Raw genomic sequence first — 20,983 nt, 5'->3', positions numbered from 1 at the left:
CCTCCCCAGCCCCCTCACTGTACCCTCCTGGTGTTGTCAGGGTGCTGGACAGGGGGCCTGGGGCTTGCACAGCCTCCTGGCCAGCGCAGGGGAGCATGAACTTGGGTGGGCAGGCAACCATGTTGGATGGAGGGGACTGGTTGGCTATTCCTGCAAAGCAGTGATTGGGGGACGGGAACAATGCATTGGATACATGGCAGAGGCGGTGGGGACCAGGGGGCAGATGTGGCCAGGGTCATGCGCTCAGTGCCATGCACAAAGAGTGCCTTCTGGCTGCTGTGTGCAGAAAGTCAGGGAGGGAGTGAGAAGTGAGGCAAGGTGCCGCAACTGAGGCAGAGAGAATTATGCCAGCAGAGACATCTCTGATTCTGGAACTGAGTGGCAGGGGAATGGATAGGACTCAGAGCATAATGGAGATGAAGGAAGCGGAAGAGGCCAATGCACCTCCTGGCCTGGGTTGTCTACAGAGGCCAATGGACAATTCAGGGGACCAAGTGTGAGGACTGCTGAGTGATGTGTGAAATGTGCAGTGAGCGTGAACATCCTTACAGGTGCTTCTCTGTGCACCTAGGGGCATGGTCTGTGGGATTGCTGCATGTGCCCCTGACCTTATTAGATCACTTTCCAGAAAGGCTGTGGTCATTTCACTCCTACACAGCCTGGCCATCTTGTCTAAACATTTCCTTCTAAGAGTATCAGAGCTAGAAGAGATCCGAGGGAACATTCTGGGTCACCACCATGCAAATAAGGAAATGGAGTTGAGCAAATTTAAATGTTTTGTCCAGAATGAACCCATAAAACCAGGACTAGAATTCCTATACCCCATCATTGAAGGATTTGCTGCCCCAGTGCAGCTGCCCAAGGGGAGCCAGCTGGCATCCCCCACTGTCTCGGAGCTCTCCCTGACTGTCTCGGAGCTCTGCCTGCAAGTGAGAGGCCTCCAGAGAACCAAGAGGCCTGCAGTTCAAATATAGGAAACTAGCCTCCCTTCAGTCCTCTTCCTGTGGTTTTCTTACCCTAGATGGTGACCTCAGAAGACCTCCTTGGCTTCGTCCAAACTTGGAAAGAGAAACTGGGCCAGAGGATTCAGTACCTCAACTGCAGGCTGGACACAGCGTCCATGACTCAAGTGGTCTTTACTGTAAGGAATGGACAGTAAAGGAAGGGATTGGCAATGGAAAGTGTGGGGGAGTCATCAGGTCTAGGCTCAGTAGAGCCTAAGGGAAGAAGAGGCTCCCAAGCTCCTGTTGGACACCAGGCTTACGATAAAGAATATATATATATATATATATATATATATATATATATATATATATATTAGGAAGACTACAGTCTATGCAGTCAGACCTGAGCTCAAATCCCAGATAGTCCACTTCCCTGCCTTGGGTGCTTAGAAGACCCCTCACCTCTTAACACCACCTCCTCATCTCCACCAGGACCTTCGGCTTACCCCACCCACCGGCTCTCAGGCAACCCTCACCTTTCAGCCCCTTCCTTCTTGCCCACACCCATGAGCAACCACTACCTTCTCCCCATCCCATCCCTACCCCCTCTCCTTGCCCACCTGGGTGCCCGTGCCCATGCCCTCTCACTTCCCCTCATGATCCACTCCCTGAGCTGCAGTCTGGAGAAGATCAGTCTGACTGTGTCACTCTTCTGCCTTCAGGGTGAAATCCAGACCCTGGGACGGGGTCTTTACAGCGGCCTTCTCAACCTGCCCTCCATGGCCTCTTCATTTCTCACCCTCATTTCTACCCCAGAGACATGGCTTACCCCCGGGCCTTCTCTTTCAGACCCTACAGTGAGGTCTCCATTTTTAGGGACTGTCTCTCTAGACTCTGTGCCCCAAAAGGGCAGAGCTTGTTGCCTTCACCCCATACTCAGCCTCTCACACCAGGCTTTGAATTCTGGAGGCACTCAACCATGTCCCAGGGGGAAGTGTCGTAGAACCAATGTGGGCAAAAGTGACACCCCGCGAGTTCTTTTCCGGGCACCTTCTCACTGCCACGTTTTGAGCTAGTGCTTCCTTTATGGGAAGGCTCCTCACACCAGGCCACCAGTACTAAGCATCCCTCACACCACTGGCACTGCGCCCTTCCAGACGAAACTCAGGAGTCCAGCCAGGGTCCTTCCCTCTTATAGTCCCCCGCTGAGAGAAGGACACTCCGTAAGATAGGAAACAGCCTAACTAAGCACCCCCTGTGGGCCACCGCTCCTACCCTTTCTCCACGATCCAACTTTTGGGGGGTGTTGTCTCCTTGTTTGTGTACACTTTCATTCACTCCTTCCTTTCAAGAACAGTGCCTGGGCATATCTGCAGGCTGGCCTTATACGTCCATGATCCTTGGTCTCATGGAAGCCTCTGGAACTTCTCTTTCACAGCGCTGGTCCCAGTTTTGACCAATCATTTATTTGTAGAAGCGCATGTTAGACTAGACTGTAAGCCCCATAAAGATGAGGGTCACATGCAACCTCTCTATGCTGTGTTCCAGGCCCCAGGCAGCACCTGGGCAAGTACTCGGGAAACATTTTGAAAGCCAACACGCGCACATAAATGCATGCATGCATACCTGCATGAATGACCCTCATGCAGGAGGACCATTACCCCAGAGATAGGACCATTACCATTTTTAAGAAGGAAAATTGAGGCTCAGAGAATCAGGCAGCTGGCCGCCAGCTGCAGGCCCTGAAAACACAAACACAACCTGCCTGCATCCCTGGACTAAGGCTGGGCCCACCAACTCAGGTCCTTCTCTTGGGCCTGTAGGACAATGTCATGACTGACCTGGAGGTAGAGAGTGACATCATGGTGTCTTCAGAAGCCCTTGAAGAGGAGGCCAAGGTAGACTTGGTCACCCCCGAGTCCTTCGCCCAGCCGAGCCGCATGGGGAAGCCCATGATTGAAGACCCAGCTGTGGAAGTGGTCAAGAAGATCCTGCAGTGAGTGGCTATGGGATCTGCGAGAGCGCCCCGCCACCCTAGCCCATGGCCTCGAAACTTCAGGCACCATCTTTGGGGTCCCGCACACAAGTTTCCCACCCCTGACAGCCTTTGACTTTGTATAAGGCCTTCTCCTCTTGAACCTCAGTTTCCTCCTCTGGAATGAGGCTCATAATCGGACTGATATACACAGTATTGTGGGCTAACCGGGATGGTAGCTGATCTCGTGCTCACTGGGAAAAAGTTCATATCCTTTCCTTTGGTTTCAGACTTCCCGATGAAAAATGCTCAACCCAGCCATGTGACAAAGACCGGTCCCAGACAGGTAGAGGCACACAGGCCTGTGGGTCTCCGGGGACTGGCAGTGGGGGAGCTGGTGTTGCCCCCTGGCCCATCCTCCCCTCCGGTCCTCCATTCTTGCCCTTGGCACTCATCACCCAAAGGCTTGAAGCGACACCAGAACCGGGGGGAACACATCGTGAAGAAAGCCCAGTCCAGTGCCAGTGCCACTTCAACAGGAAGGTAGGGAGTCTGGGCTGCCCAGGATCTCCCCTGCCCACATGCCTTCCCTCACCCCCAAGACATAGGCCAGAACCCACCCTGTTGCTTCTATAGACTGTCCTCAGAAGGCACCACCTATGCTCACTGTTCTGAGACCCCCAAGGGACCCCGTGAGTAGTTGGCTCTGAAGCTGGCTTTAGTCAGGTCTGTGCACTTTCCTGCTGAGTGATGTGGCTCACATGGGCCTCCCACCTCAAGAACCCATCTTGATGTTCTGTGGCTCTCCGTGGTGGCAGCTGCTGGATCCCAGCCCTCTTCCCATATCCATCAACCTGGTTAAAAAAAAAGAGGGACATTGGAGGGTGCCTGGGTGGCTCAGTAGGTTAGGCATCTGCCTTAGGCTCAGGTCATGATCCTGGAGTCCCCGATCAAGGCCCATATTGGGCTCCGTGCTCAGCAGCTAATCTGCTTCTCCCCTGACCTTTCTACCTCTCATGCTCTCTCTCTCTCATCCTCTCTCACTCTCAAATAAATAAATAAAATCTAAAAAAAAGGGGGGACACATTGGAGATGGCTTCCCTTACAGGAGGAATCCTAGACTTCTGCATCCTGGCCATGCCCTCTACCCACTGTGCCCCCATTGGGGTCTTTAGACTCATGGCTCAGTGGGTGTGGACCCCACTGTCTCCTGATAATGATTTTATAGAAGGCGAGTAACAGAGCCAGTGGCTGAAATGACTTCTGCATTCTCTGTGAGTCCTTGTTTATATGCTTTAATTCCTGGCTTTGAGGAAGTGGTAGTGAGGAAATTCCTGCTTTGCATACCTCCAAGAGGCCCATTTGAACACGAACGCCATCTGCAATGTGGAAATAAACCCAAGACCAATCAAATGAGAAAAGCAACGGCTATTTATTCGGAGCGTGGTACAGCAAGCGGGTCAGCCAGCATCACTTATATTTTAGCAGAGACTCAAAGGCAGATGAGGGAGTGAAGAGGCAACGGTGAAGAAATGGAAGACTTTCTGTGTGCTTTTATTGGAGGCTGTTGACGTGGGGAAACTGGAGGCCGGCCAGCTAGCAGCAGCCAATCGATGTGATTACTTAGGGCTGTGTATTTGGCTTTCTCTGGTTAGTCCCAAGTTGGAAACAGGGAAAATGATCAAGTCCTAACCTTTTCGAGCTGACTGTTACATGAGTTGTTGTTTAGCATTTTGGATTGCCATGAGAGATAACAGTAAGGCTTCCTGCAACTCTGCCCTACATCAGGCTGGCTTCCCAAGTTTTTTTTTTTTTTACAGTCGACAAGGAGTTGCTTTCCTGGGCAGGTGGCTGTAGGGTCTGGGTCAGAGCTTTCTGTATTTCTGTACAGTCCAGCTGTTATCCATTTGTACAGTCAGTCTCTCAGTGGTTACAAAATACAGTCCATGTTGCTAGGGCTATCTGATGTTGCATGGAACCTACTTAAACTAAACATTATTCGCTGCTTCTATGAAATTCAAGTTTAATTGGGCATAATGTACTTTGATTTGAGAAGCCCCTCAACCTGTTTTTCTTTGGGTCCTCACTACAGAGAAGCAAGGATACATAATTTCTGGCCCTTCACCCCCTCTCAGGGACCTTGGGTGGGTTTTAACGATAAGGACTTCACCACCAACAATAAGATTGTCTCCACAGAAGATGGGGAGTAGGGAAGTATCTTGAAGGGTTCAGCCCCAGACACGGGAGTCATGGTATCCCCAGGCAGGCCCAGAGGCTCTAGGCACAGGAGACCTGCCTGTCCATGCCAACCTCCCAGGCACTGACTCACCTGTGTCTCACAGCATCACACGGTACTCCAAGCCCAACCGAATGGACAGAAAGTTCCAGGTGCTCGGGGAGAAGCCACCACCTCCAGCTGAGTAAGTGGAACCTCATCCTTTAACTGTTTAACCCATTGTCTCAGTCAGGGGGTGGCTAAACCTGACACAACTGGAGGGAAAAGAAGAAGGAGAGGTGGGTGAGGGGAGAAGTAAGGGTCAAGGTCAATGTGTCTCATTCCATTTCACCTAAATTCTTTGAGAGACATGTTCATCAAATTTTCTCATTTTCCAATCTAAGTTTTTTGTGGTAGCAGGGAAGCATACCCCTTTTAGGTTTGGGGGGTTTTTTGTGATTTTTTTTTTTCAATTTTCTAATGCCTCACCTCCCCTATTCCTCTTTTCCTTTATTTTAATTTTATTGATTAAAACAAACTCTTTTCCACTTAATATGGCTACATTTCAAGCTGTTTAAACAAGCAAGATTTCAACTTCAGAAAACTGGGGGCCCTCAGAGAAAGTCAAGATATACAATGAATACACACATACCCCCTTAACCAGGGATCTCACCATCACAGCACCCCTACTTTAGCCTTTTTGCCTCCCTGGTCTTATCTCTGAGGTTTTGTGAACTTTGCAAAAAAAAAAAAAAAAGTGGCTTTCACTTCAGGTGGCCCAGAAGTTGGGTCTAAGTCAGCAGCTAGAATCTCCCTTGTTCCCTCACAAAAAGACATTCCTTATCATTAAAACCTTGACTCTCTCTTTCCATTTTGTATAGTTCTGTCATTTTATCGCATGTGTATATTCGTATAACCATCACCAAAATCAAGAAACAGAACTGTGCCATCACCACCAACAGATCGGTCACTCTGCTATCCCTTCATAACCATACATACCCCCTCTTGGTCACCATTTCCAACCCTGAACAACCGCAAATCCATTTTCCAGCCCTACCATTTTGTCATTTCAACAATGTCATATAAACAGTCTTATACAGTGTATTACCTTTTCAGAATGGTTTTTTTGCACTCAGCATAATGTCCTTGAGGTCCACCCCAGCTGTCACATGCATTCGTTGTCCATCCCTTTGTGTTGTTAAATAGTTAGCCACCATATGGAGGCACCATGGTATTTTTGTGGTGTAAAGAAAAAAATCACAGACTAAACAGAAAAAAAAGTAAATAAATCCAGCATTTATGAAATCTCTGAAAGGGGAGAGACTTTCCTGGCCTAGCTCAGTGGTGAATTGATCAGGAAATGGAATCAGACGGATGATGTTTTGACCCCCACACTGGGACTCTAAGCAACAGCTCCCAAGCCTTCATCTTCTCTGTGCACTGTGGGTAGAAGACGATCCTCCTCATGGGGCTGTAGAGAGGAGCAGAGGGTCACCCACAGGCCTCCCTTGACTATACAGGATCATCACCCCAAGAAACACTAGATGAAATCACAAGGAAAAATGATGGAAAACTTTGGCAAATAGGTTTTTTAACTCCTCTGAGGTAAATTGCAATTAAAAATTACATAACAACCAGCCAAGACACAACAGTGGTAGATAAGGTCAACAAAGCAAAAATTGGCTCCTCTTCCTGCCCCCCTGCCCTCAGCAAACTGCTAAGGAAATTTCCAGTGGTCCGGAGAGTAAGGGGGAGAACTGGAAGAGACCACACACAAGGAGGAGATAAAATTAGGAATACACATGTGGAGAAAACACTAATTCTCACTAGAATGCAAACCAACGAAAGGGGAAGAAATCCATTCCATATTTTGCCTGAGATTAACCAATCTGTAAATAGGTTTTTAGAGGAAGTTCCCAGTTTATCAAGGGAGGGTGCAGATGGTCCCTCCCAGGTACTGCCAGTGTGAGTTGTTGAAGGAAAATTTATTCTGATCCTTGTTAGAACAGTAAGGAAGACTTTATGCAGGACCATTGCAATAGGCGTCAAGACTGTTCCAACAGGGGAAAGGTGGGCCTCAACTCAGAATACAATAAGGACAAGAGAAGATCTGTAGCCAGTGTGCAGGGCGGGGGGGAAGGGAGGAATGAGTGGAAAATTGAAAGGTAGTGGGATTCTTGCTAAGCCTACTTAGCAGGATTCTTGGTCATGGTGATCGGATAGTGAAGGTCATCCAATATGAGGGTGGGGGGTTGTGTCTCAACTGACTTTACAGTGTGCTTGCTCACATAAGACCCAGCAGGCCAAAGACAGTGCCCAAGGATGAGGCCTCGTCAGGAAGTAGGCTCAGAAAAGCCTGTCTGAAGTCTGGTCGAGCAGAGAGTCATGGTCAGTTTCTCCTCTTAATTAAGGAAAGACTATCAGTTCATTTCTCATTCCGTCGGCTTTTGTTCCTTAAAGACCAGCTGAACCACCTGTTGAGACTTGGTGGTAGGGTACCCAGTCAAGATTTCTGGATGCTGGGCCTGAAGCATCCTGAGTGGCCCACACAGGAGCAGCTCTAGGCGTTATGGTTGTCCCTCGTCCAGTGTCAGCTTGCTGGACTTCATTAGATTTTGGAGGGAAAGCCAGCCATAAATGACAGGAAGTCTCAATAAGGATCCAGGCAGCCAAGCCTTGTTCTCAGTGGCATCAAGTCAGCCGAGTGGGAGAGAATTTGGAAACATTCACTGGGGGAGTTGTAGCCAGATATTGAAGGAAACTAACAGACTGACCAACTGTGCAAGATGGCAAGATCCCAGTCCCGTTTACAGGTAAGTAACACAAACTCAAAGACAGTAAACAGGACTAGAGTCTTCTAACCCACAAGAGTGTGCTGTAGTTTTCCACTGAGGCATAAAACTTCTATCGCCCCTCTTTCTGATGCTTGTCTACAAAACATGCCTGATTTCTTTAGGTTTGGCCTGATTCTTCATGTAGGTGCAGCAAGCGTGGTAACTGACCATATAGATCTCTTCATAAAGAGTTTCAGAGTAGACTTGCAAAAGCCTCCTGGGGCTAAGAAGCCAGGCCAGAATTCACCTGCGATCCTTCTAGATTTAAGTGAAACCCTCTCTTCTTGAGGCCCCACAGTATTCTAGGTTCCTCAGCTTGCTAGGAAGGGGTCTTCCTTCCTCACCTGTAAGCTGGGAACCCTGTAAGCCAGGTACAGGCTGCTTTTCCCAAGAGGGCTTTGTAAAAACCACTGGCTCCATAAAATTGACCCTAGTTCCTTAAAATTGTCTGGTCATGTCTGATTCTATGTGTCCTTCTCCACATGATATTCTCTCCAAAGCCTTGGTTATGTATTAGTGCTTTGAAGTATGTCCCATTACAAGGAGGATGGATTCTTACTGAACCCCCATGAATAGTTGTAGTGCCATGAAAATAGGTATACTAAGAGTTCTCAAATTCTGGGATGCATGTCAGTGGCTAAAACACTCAACCTATTTCCAAATAGCCCCTTTTCCTTTTCCATCTCAGATATTTGTTTTTAGTGACCTCTGGTTCCCTGAGAGCCTAGGGATTGTGGGAGCTGACGGTGGGAATGGGAAGGGAAAGTTCCTTCAGGGTGGACAGAGCTGGGGCTTTGCAGGGTGGCATGTCAAAGTGTACCGGGAAACTGAAGGGGAGATGGAGGTGGCGAGAGGAGGAAGTCAAGGAACAAAGGTGAGGCGAAGGCAGAGGGCTTAGATGGGCCAGTCTGGGGATATGTGAAGTTTCCCAGAGAAGCCAGTGAGGTTCCACATTATCCTTAGTCAAATCATGCCAGTGGCATGAATCATACAGCAGACTGGGAAGGGATGGTGAAAAAATACAAAGGATTCTGTCTAACGTTTGGCCAAAAAGAGTTTTTGTCACAGCCAGCAAAAGATCTTTCTAGAAAGCAGTTTGGGAAGGTAGTAAAGGCCATAGAATTATCCTTTTGTGCACCAAAAGGTGTTTCTCCCAAGGAAACCATCTCCCAAGGAAACCGCTGAGAAGAGAGAACTCACTCAAAGATACACCACGCAATACTTTTTATCCTGGTTAAAAATGGGAAAACTTAACATTCTAAAAATAGGAGATTGCAAACCATGGTGCTTCCATACTCTGTAGTGTTACACAGCCATTTAAAAAGATATCTTAATGTGGGGGAACACTTAACAAGTGAACAGAATGTAAAATATACATGAACCTAATTCCAAACTGATTTTAAAAGCTGCAGAAGGAAATAACATAAAATGTTGGCCTTCATTTTTCCCTTTGCTTTTCAGTCTGTTTCTAATTTTCTTTAATTATGATGAGCAAATTTTCCAAATGAAACATCAAGTGACTGATATGCATATATTTTAGAAATTGGCCAATAACATGTGTGTTCAAACGTCACTGTGTCATTAATAGAAATTGTGAAAAATTGTGTCCAGGTGGACTTTACCATTTTTCTGGGAGAGATAGAGGTTAATCAGCCAGTCACACAAGTCAGTCCCAAATCCCCCTGTGGGTAGTGTTGTAGGGCTGAGGACTACTTTGAGAACATGGGAATAGGATGGTCAGGAATTGTCACCAAGCTGGGATCTGAGGAAGAGCAGTAGCAAATGTGACCAACAAGAAAGTTGGCAGTGTTCTTGGGGTGGGGAGGGGAATCGGTATGTGCAAAGGTCCTGGGGCAGGAGCAAGTAGCTACAAGGATCAATGAAGCCAAAAGAGAATAGACTCTTGGAAGGGGCCAAACCTACCTTGTCACATCAGAGAGGGATTTACACTAGACACATAGAAATATTAGGTGAGAGCACACCTGGGCATCACATGAAGTGTCTAATTCTGGCTGGGCCACTCTGCACTCAGAATGTTTTGTCCATTTGGTTTTGTCCACACCATTTGGTGTGATTAGATAAGGCTCTTCAGGGATCTGTCTTTTGTGTATTGCAGGGATTTTAAAGGGATCATCCTGACCCTTCTCTGGGAGAGCAATGAGCATCTGTTGAACGTGGTAGAGGTGAGGGCCACTACCCACAGGCCTCGGCCTATTCCTTGACGGGCTGTGGGCCACACATCACAGCTGCCTCTGCCTCTTTTGTTCTGCTGATAATGGCCTTGTGGGTGAAATTGAGGAAAGGGATTCTAGCTCCCACACCCACAGCTACCCACCTTCATGTCACCTCCTGTGTTTTCCTAAGAATTAAACCTCATTCAATAATTTATCTATTTATTGATCAACCAGACTTTTCCCAGACACCGTGTGTCAAATACTGAGTGGGCCAAGAACAGCAAGCCCAGTCTCTGTCCCTGGGAGGCCAGTGTCCCACAGATGGGCAACAGGCATGATGGCCCCACAGGTGGGGCTGCTGGAGCAGGCACCCTGGGGAGACGTCCAATGGGAGCTACCCAGTGCCCAGTTCCAGCACACCCCACATGCCGGTGTCTGTGCATGTTCCCGTCAGCCTCCCACTGGGCTGCAAATCCTTCAGAACTGGGGCTTTGAGTCTTCCATATTGGTGATGCTTGGCCTAGTACCCAGCTTGGCACTTCAGAGAAAGCATCATAGAAAGCTATTGACCTGATCATTGAAATAAGATTCCATTTGGGTCTTGAAGGACAAATAGAGTTTTGCCATTCGGTCATGTGTGCCTTGCATCTGGGATAATGACAGTGGTGAAAAGGGCAATTGGGTTGGAGGAGTGTGGCTGGCAGGGGTGCCATCAGGAGAAAGGGGTAGGTGGCATGGAGGACAGGGTGGAGGTCATAGGAGCGTGGAGATGCTCTGGAGCCCCATGGTGACGGTCAGCCTCTCCTGCAGGAGTTCTATCGCAGAGAGAAGCGTGCCGTCACCAGGCCTGACTGCATGTATGAAAACTTTGACCAGTGCGCCGAGAACATCTGCAAGAAGATCCTGGAGTACCACATGCAGACAGACGAGTACCATAACTCCTGCCTCATAGGTGGGTGCAGGTAGCAGGCAGGTGGGCAGGTCAGGGGCATGGCATGTGCCACCATCTGAGGGGAGCCTGGGCCTCAGAGCCCCCAGGAAGCCTTCTTGACCTGGAGGTCACCGGGGGAGGCATAGGAGGCTCCTTGTGAAGAGCCATCCTCTTAGGATGAGGTGGAAGTGTTGATTGGATTGAACTGGGAGGAAAAGCAATGCTGAAAAAAAAAATAACATTTCTTGAGAAATCTGGTGATGGACATCACTAAGAATGCTTTGTTCATTGCACAGATGACTTTGAGAGCTTTACTGGGATACTCACATGCCATCCCGTTTGCCCATGTAAAGTACAAGCCAGTGGATTTTAGGAGACTCACAGAGTCAGACAACCATTACCACTGCCAGTTTCAGAACCCCTGCCCCTCCATCACTGCCCCAGCCCTCAGCACTGCTCAGCCGCTTTCTCCCTCTATAGATTTTCCTAATCCAGGCTTGCATATGAATGGAACCATGTACCGTGTGGTCTTTTGTGGCTGGCTTCTTTCATTTTCTGTAGTGTTTTCAAGGCTCACTCATGCTGTAGCAAGTGGCACTATTTCATTCCTCTTTATGGCCAATTCTTATTCCATTGTGTGCACGTACCATGGTTCGTTTATCCATTCATCTGGTGGTTTCCACCTTTGGCCACTGTGAATAATGCTGCCACATGCATTCGCACATGCATTTCATGTGGACGTATGTTTTCACTGCTCTTGGATGTATATAACAAGGAGTGGAACAGCTGGGCCCCGCGGTGACTCTGTATTCGACCATTTGAAGAAAACTTTCCACGGTTGATTGTTTAAGTGTCTACTGTATGCCTGGCCTGTGCTGGGCTCTGATGACCCCAAACAGACACAGCCTCCTGGAGAGCACAAGAACAGTCAGGTAGAACACGTCTTCTGTTCATGTTTATTGTAATGACTTGAAAGAAGCTGTGAAAACACACCCAGTGCCTACCTTTGTCATCTCTCCACATTCCTCCACAGCTTTGTCCATAGCCATGTCTGTTGTATGCTCTTTTAAGCCCTAATTATTCCTGCTTCTAAGGCAGGAAACCTGAAGGCCCCTCACAAGCATGCTTATTGGTAGAAGAGGAAGAGGATAAGGGGACACCCAGACCTTGGATCAAACCCAGCACTGTCATCTCCCTTCCTTGTGACCTTGATTAAGTCACCTCAATTCTGTGAACCTCAGTTTCCTTATCTGTACACCAGAGATTAGGACAACACTCACTGCCGCAGAGACCCGCCACATCCAGGGAAAAGCAGCCGTGTGGGGCTCGCTGCTGTTACAGTACAGCGACTGGATCTCAAACTGTTTCTCTAGCTCAGAATTTCCCCACATGAACTCCAGGATCCCAGCCTCTATGACCATCCTCAAACAAAAGGTTTTGGTCAAATGGGTTTGGGAAATGCTGCAGATTATGTCCTTCTCTGCAGGAGTCACACACAGTTCCCATTAAATGGTGACTTCCATTTCCCAAAGCATGGGAGTCCAGTATCCTGACCAACGTTCCCACTGAAAACATTTGGAAGTATTGGATATAATATTTTTGTGATAAAGTATTTTTTATTAAAGATTATTTATTTATTTATGAGAGAGAGAGAGAGAGAACATGAGAGAGGTCAGCTAGAGAAGCAGATTCCCTGCTGAGGAGGAAGCACAATGTGGGACTCGATCCTGGGACTCCAGGATCATGACCTGAGCTGAAGGCAGCCACTTAACCAGCTGAGCCACCCAGACATCCTGTGATAAATTCTTTTAAATGTCTTGGTGAACTAGTGATAAAGTAAGAAACTCACAAGGCCCCTAAATTGGGTGACAATAGGAACTCCAAGAGAGAAATTTAATAGCAACACATTGCCCGAAGGCCTTTGCTGACTCCCAGGTGAACTTGCATCTTTATTTTCGTGAGTCTCCAGGGCCTTGGGAAGAAGAGACAAAGCCCCAGACCACCCAAGGGAGAAAGTCTGGAAGGACACAAGCCACAGAAAACTGGGACCCCAAAGGGCTCCAGCTGCAGAGTAGGGCAAATGAGACAGAAACCAAGCCCCCCTCCCCATTTCCGCACCACCAGTGACTAGAAAGAAACAGTCTTTTTTTTTTTTTTTTTAAAGATTTATTTATTTATTTGACAGACAGAGATCACAAGTAGGCAGAGAGGCAGGTAGAGAGAGGGGGGGAAGCAGGCTCCACGCAGAGCAGAGAGCCTGACGAGGGGCTGGATCCCAGGACCCTGAGACCATGAACCGAGCCGAAGGCAGAGGCCCCAACCCACTGAGCCACCTAGGCACCCCTAGAAAGAAACAGTCTTATTAGAAACTCTGCTACTGGGTAAAGCAGAAGGAAAACTCCAATGAATCCATAGCTATTGGGATGCCTGGGTTGCTCAGTTGGTTAAGTGACTGCCTCTGCCTCAGGTCATGATCTGGGATCAAGTCCTGTGATGGGCTCCTGCTCAACAGAGAGTCTGCTTCTCCCTCTGTCCCTCACCCCTGCTTGTGCTCTCTCTCTCTGGCAATTAAATAAAATCTTTTAAAAAAAATCCATAGCTATAAAATAGTTTTTGTACTTGAATTTGACTTTTTTTTTTGTGGATCATCCAAAAGACTTCCATTGGATAATATAGCTCAAAATGAGCTTGTGTTAGTGGTGCCCAAATTCTTACCTGGTGGAGACAACTACACATCCTTTCTAGAAAAAACCCGCCTTCAGTTAAGACCTCTAAGGATTCTCACAAATCACATGTCCAGAATAAAAACTCACAGTAAGATAACAGACAACACACATGTGCACACACACACATACACATGCACACACACAAGAAAGGGGCCCCTTAAATATGAGTCACAGAATGAGATCAGTATTGAACATATCAGACCAGAATATAAAATCATGTATTTATTAGAATTAATTAGAGTTAACTATTAGAATTTATTAGAATTAATTAATTAATGAGTAAGGAGTGAGAAGCTATTAAAATGACCAAGTAGATAGGAAAGAGAACCATATAGAACTTCTAAATTGGAGAAATAAATAGATGAAGTTTTAAAATTATGAATGGCTTTACTATCAAAGAAAACATCCAAAATACAAAGCAGAAAAACAAAGAGATGACAATCTGGGAGACAGGCAAAGGGATATGGGATGAGAAGGTAGATCTAACATAGAGCTACTTAGGGGTCCAGAGGGACAGAAGGGGACTGGAGTCAAGGCTGTCTTTGAAGGGATGAGAAAGACTCTTCAAGAGTGGCTGCACTTTTCATGAGCTGGGAAGTCCTGCCAAGTGGTGAAGAGAAGGCCTTTGAACTTGCTTAATCCAGTGTTTTCCACACTGCTCTGACCTCGCCCCCACCCCTCCTGATGAGGTAGCTGTTGCCAGGTGGTAGACCCCGTCTTTCTCTTTGGGACATTGCTTTGGGATTTTGTGAGAGTGACCACTTCAGCACCTGCCTTTTCCTGTCCCCTCCCTTGATCCCCCCACCTCCAATTCTTATAGAATTACGGGCCCAGATGAGGAGATTTGAGGAGCTGCTGCCCCAGGTGTGCTGGCTGGTGATGGAGAACTTCAAGGAAAACCACTGGAAAAGATTCTGTGTCTCTGCCGAAGAGATCCGGGGACAGTTCCGGAATTATCAGGAGAAGCTGGAGAAAGGGAAGGTGAGGTCCCCCAGCCCAGCCCTTCCTCTCTAGGACCAAGGGCCCTGAGAGCTCAGAAATGGAGGCAGGGCATAGGCAGAACTGGCCAGGCTGGGGTTGACGGATTGGCTCTGAGGGGAGAAGAATAGGGCATTGGAGAAATGTCTTCTTCATAGAAGGTGTTCAATAAACTTATTTTTTTTTTAAACTTATTTTTTTATTTACTGGGTAGGTTTGCTATTTCTGTGGGAGTGTGGTCATTGACATCAACAGTGATGGGCTACCTGGTCCTTAGAGGCATGGGACATGGATGCCATCAGTTTTATTGGACTAAGGCCCTGGTTGTGCTGAGGTAGCTGCTCAGCTCTCCCATTCCCTAGCTCTCAGCGTCAGCTCCAACCATGCCCCCATCTGGCCTTCTCTGCCTCTCCTCTGCCCATCCATGGCCTTTCACACACCCGAGTTGGAGCACACATCATTCTGGCCATGGCCTTTATTAGCAGAGGACATGGGCCAATGACCTTTAGTTCCTGACCTAGAAACCAGGTCAAAACCCCCACCGATTTCTGGATTATTTGATTGAAGGATGAAAACGCCCAGAAGCTCCATCCAAATCTTGGACATCCCGCACATTTCCAAGAAATGGAGTCTCTGTGTCAAGTGGAAGAGAAAAGGCAGAATGATTTAGATACCGCGATCGTGACAACCAGGGAAAAGCTTGAGGTCAGTGGTGCCATGAACCCCCAGGTCGGGGTGCTAAGGGCAGCACCGCTCCAGAGAGATCCCGTCCCTGCCCCAATGACAGTCCAGCGACAGCACTGAGCACGGCGCCTAGCTGGCACCCTGGCTGAAGACGGGCATGAAAGTCAGCATGTGTCATGGTCTAGCTCATCATTATTGGCTGGTCTCACATGTGTCTTTTGATTTCTCAGTTCGTTAACTATAAAATTACTAATGAGAACTTCTTTTTTCGAGATCCATGTCTATTTATATCTTTTAGTGAATTGCTTATGGGCATCCCTTGGCCACTAATGAATCACTTCCTATCTTCAAGCCCAGTCAGCTCTTGGGAGAGGCTTCTTGGCTGAGGACCAGATGCCACTTACCTTGGACATAGCCAACACATGGCTTTGGTCTTGTCTCACCTGCCGTCTCCCCAAGTCCTCCCTTGGCCTGCCTTTGGAGACAGGCTCCTCTCCCTGCAACACCAGGATGCCCATGTTTCCCCCAGGAATTCACCAGGAGGTACGGTCGGCATTTCATAGCCAACTTGGCCTCCTTCACCGAGAAGTTCCTGCTGCAGTTGGATGAAGTGGTCACCATCGATGATGTCCGGGTTGCAAGTAAGTTGTGCCACCGGCCTTATGCCTGGGCCCCAGGGGGTTGGTGAGGTGGAGGGTGATGGGCCAGAGCCATCTGCTTTTCCCCCATTCCACCAGAATGAAAGCAGACTTTCCACTGAGAGGACTGATGGATTTTTGTTTTCATTGAAAGTAAAGTGTTAAAAAAAAAAAAAAGTAAAGTGTTGTTGTTTAAATTAAAAAAGCAAATCCCCAAATGGGTCAAAAATTATATGTAAAAAAAAACCCTAATAGTAAATATTTTCATAATCTTGGGGTAGGGGCAGCTTTCCTAAGTTTGGGAGGAGAGCCAGAAGCCATTAAGGAAACGGCCGCACTCTTCTGTGGCCAAAAAAAAAAAAAAACAAAGAAAAATGTCAAGAAATTGAAAGACAAACCATAAACTGGACAGATATTTTAGCAAGCTACTATATATAAAGATGTGAATCATGTATTAAATGTTATCCATCTATCACTAACTTAGCAAGTAATTAAAATATTTTTATTTTAAAAAGCTTGTTTTCCAAGGACAATACATTTTTATAGTAAAATTAAGAACTCAATATCAGTTACAAAGGAAGTAAAGGAAAGAACACAGTCTTTCCACCCAGAACAAAGTGCCATTTCTGTCGGCTGTCCATCCTCCAGGCCTTTCCTTTGGGGCACAGGCCTGAGCATGTGTGTCTATGTGGGGCAGATTATAGGGTATGTTCTCTTTTATAACTTAATTCACCCTCAAGTGGTCATTGGCTAAGCCAGTAGGTCATCTTCTTGAGCATTTTCTCTTACTGTGCATCCTACTTTATTACTTAGTCCCTTGCTGTTAAACATGGGGCCATTTACAGTTTTTCACTCCTGTGCTTGTGCTGAAGGGAGCATCTGCATCCTTATATCTCTATTCTGGGACTCTAGGTTCCTAGAAGTGGACTTTTGGGATCAACATATATATGCATGTTGAGGCACTGGGCACGTTCCCATACTGGCAGTCTCTCCGTCCAGGGTGAGCCCTGTGTGGGAAGCGGGGCCTGCAGAGGCACTAGAGATGAGGGAGAACGGGCAGACCAGCCAGCAGCGAAGACACTCTCGGTACCTTGGAAGGAACCGGGGTGCTGGGGAGATGCCCTGTATCAGCCTCAGGGAGGCCTTTCCTGCTGTAAGTTAGGCTCCCTCCCTGGGAGATTGGGGCTGCCCCTGCCTGCTGGCTTTCATACCACTGGTGCGGCCCTCTCAGGAAAGCACATCAAAGGACAGGTCAGTGAGCCAGACATCAGAGAGAAAATTTGAATATTTTTGCCCCAGGGGTAGTTCTTCCATCAGAACCCATTTGCGCTAGTATGAACTAAAACCTATCTGGAGGCTCATCAGAGCATGGTGTCCTGGGCTTTGGAGCTGGGAAGGGCACCTAAACTATATTTCCCATCACTCAGCCAGGCCCCCTGCCTGCCGCTGCTGGCAGCCCCCCTCCACCCCAGGCCTAAAGATCTGGTGCCCTCAGCTTCTCTGTGGGACCAGGCTCTGTGACCCCCTGGAGACTCCCAAGTGGGAAGGAGGGGAGGAGGCCCTCATCCCTCCAAACGTAAGGTCAGGGGGAAATCCTCTTGATCTCAGCCTACGCGTGAGGCCATGGTCATAACCTGTCTTTTGCCTGCCAGGGATGGAGTCCCCCAGACAGAAAACATCAATCCTCATACGGAGGAAACTTGCTAGGCTTTCCCTGAAGGAAGAAAGTGAGAAGCCCCTGATTGAACGGGGGAGCAGGTAAGAGCCGAGAGCATTGAGGAATACTCACCCAGGGCGGTGTTTGCTGGAGCACGGGGCAGTGGGATGGTTAGGAGCCTGGAAGCTTTGGAAAAACATTATGTTCTAAGCCTCAGTTTCCTCTCCTGAGAAATGGGCATGGAAGCCCACCTTCCATGGTATTTCAAAGAGAAAGTTCGATGAGATCTTTCTTAGAATGCCTCTGGCACATAGCAAAAGCTCAGCAGCTATTAGTTTCCCTGCTAAGGACACACAAAGGGGGGGCCTGCAAAGAAAGGGAGGCCAATCCCAGTATGGGGCACATTCTCGAGGTGCTAGGTGGCACCATGAACCCCTGCATGGGAGTTGTCAAAGTGCTTATTCCCGGGACCCCAAGAATGTGGCTCTGGAAGAAGTCAGGCAGTCAGGCAGTGACCCAGTGCCCAGCCCGGTAGGAAAAATGGGCCAGGAATGGGTGCCTGCCACCTGGCCAGCCCCCTGCTGAGGAAACAGGCCTGGTAAAGGGAGCCAACCAGCGGTATGGCGTTGCTCCCGCCCTGCGCAGAACCCAAGACCGTCCATGCAGACGGATTTAAACAGTGTGAAAGTACAAGAAAGAATTTGAAGAAGCATAATGTTAAATGCTCAGTAAGGTTTTCCTTTTAATGAAAATATTTCAGACATGATGTTTAAAAAAAAAAAAGATCTGCTAGGCTCTTCCACCAGGATTGGAGGGTGCGCTGTGATGGTGAGGACAAGCCTGTCCGACTTCACTGTGCGTGTTTATTTGCAGGAAGTGGCCAGGAATCAAACCCACTGAAGTCACCATCCAAAATAATATTCTTCTCCGGAAAACATCATGCATCACCACCACCAAAACGACCCTGGGTCACCTGGCAGCCGTGGAAGCCCGAGATGCCGTCTACCTGGTGAGTAGAGAGACCACGTGGGGCCAGGCGGGACCCAGGGAGCACAGGGCAGCTTTTTGGCTGCCTTGGGAAGAAGGGAGCTTCCTGTCACAGGGTTCCCCGAGCTTTGGCCCATGGAGCAGATGACCCATGTCAGGGTGCCCCAGAGCATGGTGTCAACACTCCAGATGGTTAATGTTCTCCAGCCCGAGGCTGAGATCTGCAGGTCATGTCCAGTCCCAGTGACAGCGTGGGTCTGATGGCTTGAGCCCCAGTGCTGAGGGACATCCCATCCAGACTAGGGGGTGAAGGAGGACCTTCCAGAGTAACGGTTGAGTGAGAGCGAGGGGACAGAGTCCACAGGAGCAGTGGGCAGCCGTCCAGAAGACCCTCCTCATCTGGCTGCCTCCTGCTGCTTTGCTCCTAGAAATATCTAACACTATTTGAAAAGGAGTTGAAGAAGATCCAGGAGGACAGCATCTTGCAGGTGAAGGAGGCTCAGAGCTGGAAGGACTGCTGGAAGCGCTCCGTGCTTACCATCCAGGGCCTGTACTTGTGATACCCTCAACCTACCCCACGTAAAGGCTCATTTTTACTGGACTTCTCTCTCTGTCTGTCCATCCATCCATCCATCCATCCCTGCTCTATACCCAATGTAGCTCCATCAGTGACCAGGACATGGTGTGGTCTCTGTCCTTGTGGAGGTCACTTCGAAAGAGGAGGACGGAGGGAAAAGGGGAGTTTCAAGTGGTTAGCAGGGATGGTGGGTCACAGGCATGGGCCATTTAAAAGAAAGACCAGCACATCAGAGGACGTAATTCCAATAGGCATGCTTGGCACTTCAGCTTGGAAAACACAATAATTAAAATATATGAGCATGAATACATTTTACATTTCACAGTGTACAATAATTGCAACCATGCAAACAACAAAGAAGTGACCCAGTCTTGATTGGGTATCTGTCTGACCAAATTAGAGCATTTTGAGAAAAACCTCCCAGGCCTTCTTAATTTTCCTGGGGCCTCTTTAATCTTGTGAGGCTCAGATCCTTCTCTCTAGAAGCCTACATGGTGCCATCTTCCTTGCTGATTTTATCTTCCTGGATTAGGTGGCCTAATCATGCCAAGTCTCATTGGTCAGTAGCTCTCGGTGGCGGATGGACAGGCTGCCTACATTCCTTCCTTGACTTTGTCAACTCCTGTTTCTTTTACCTGGTTTGTGTTTGGACTTGGCATCAGTTTGGATTTTCCCATGTTTAACCTCTTTTAATGACTTGATGAGGGGGGTTTTTGCCCCTGCTTTACGGGTGTGGAAACGTAAACCCAGAAAGCGGAGACAACCTACTTAAAGGCACACAACCAGCATAGAACTTCAGCATAATTTTTGGTTCCCCAAACGTGGACGAGGACTTGGGGACAAGTCGTTTGTTTTGGAGATGATCCCAAGAAGCATGGGAAAGGGGAGCCTGGAAGGAGACTTAGCCTCACTCCCAGCCCTTCCACCTCCCACAGCAGGCACATTCTGTCCTCCTCACCTGTCCCCCACCCTGCATCACCTGTCCTCTGGCCTGCTTCTGACCTGTCTCCTGACCTGTTCTCCTATAAGCACGGTCCGCACTAGGGGCTGTGGGTTCACTGTAGCTCCAGGTGCCTGCAGAGGTGGACTTCAAGGCTCCAGTCCTCTCTCCTCAAGTCTACCCTTGGGACCTTAGGGATTCCCCATAAAGCAGGTAGTTAGGAAAATGCATGCCACTGCCCCAGGACAGAGCTGCCTCCAGTCTCTTTCTAACTCTCCCTCTTGTAAGTTCCCCTGTGTCTACTCTTCCTTAGCCACACATCCATGATCCCCACCTGAGAAGTCAGTGTGAGTGAGTGTGCCTGTGTCCAAGTGAGGATGTGGAGAGGAAAATGACCTTATATGGAGAAGGGGGTAGACAGGGGTCTCCCTAGGATCTTAGAGGCTCTCAGCATCAAGTAAACCCCGAAGGGATGTGTTGAGCCCTGGCCTAAATCTCTTCCTTTTCCTTTAGACTCTGCCCACCTCCGAAGCCCCAGACCAGTCCCTGACACACTCCTGGCCTCAGTTTCCTAATTGTGTAATGAGAGACCAGATACAGAACCACGTAAGTGGAAGTTCGGTGAGGTCAGGCTCCACCAAAACAGGTTGGGGGGTGTTAGGGTGGAGTAGCATGGGTATAGAAAAGAAACCAGGGCATGGCAGCCAGTCTGTGTGCCCATAG

At 48.4% G+C, this 20,983-nt stretch overlaps 1 protein-coding gene across 1 annotated transcript in view; it reads left to right on the top strand.

Annotated features, from left to right (window-relative positions):
• The window catches only part of CCDC180 (coiled-coil domain containing 180), a 59,779-nt gene extending 40,153 nt beyond the window's left edge, over positions 1-19,626 (top strand). The window contains 13 exon segments of the mRNA XM_044265300.1: positions 1,022-1,141; positions 2,768-2,940; positions 3,210-3,330; positions 3,332-3,462; positions 5,262-5,339; positions 10,085-10,151; positions 10,953-11,094; positions 14,620-14,780; positions 15,345-15,482; positions 15,991-16,102; positions 17,752-17,857; positions 18,630-18,765; positions 19,172-19,626. Coding sequence (XP_044121235.1) covers positions 1,022-1,141; positions 2,768-2,940; positions 3,210-3,330; positions 3,332-3,462; positions 5,262-5,339; positions 10,085-10,151; positions 10,953-11,094; positions 14,620-14,780; positions 15,345-15,482; positions 15,991-16,102; positions 17,752-17,857; positions 18,630-18,765; positions 19,172-19,303 — 1,617 coding nt within the window. The 3' untranslated portion in view covers positions 19,304-19,626.
• The last annotated feature ends 1,357 nt before the right edge of the window (positions 19,627-20,983 follow it).

The sequence above is a fragment of the Neovison vison genome, chromosome 9 (genome assembly GCF_020171115.1).
Source record: "Neovison vison isolate M4711 chromosome 9, ASM_NN_V1, whole genome shotgun sequence".
NCBI classification, from domain to species: domain Eukaryota; kingdom Metazoa; phylum Chordata; class Mammalia; order Carnivora; family Mustelidae; genus Neogale; species Neogale vison.
The sequence above is the reverse complement of the archived record's forward strand: the minus strand, read 5'-3'. Positions and strand labels throughout refer to the sequence as shown.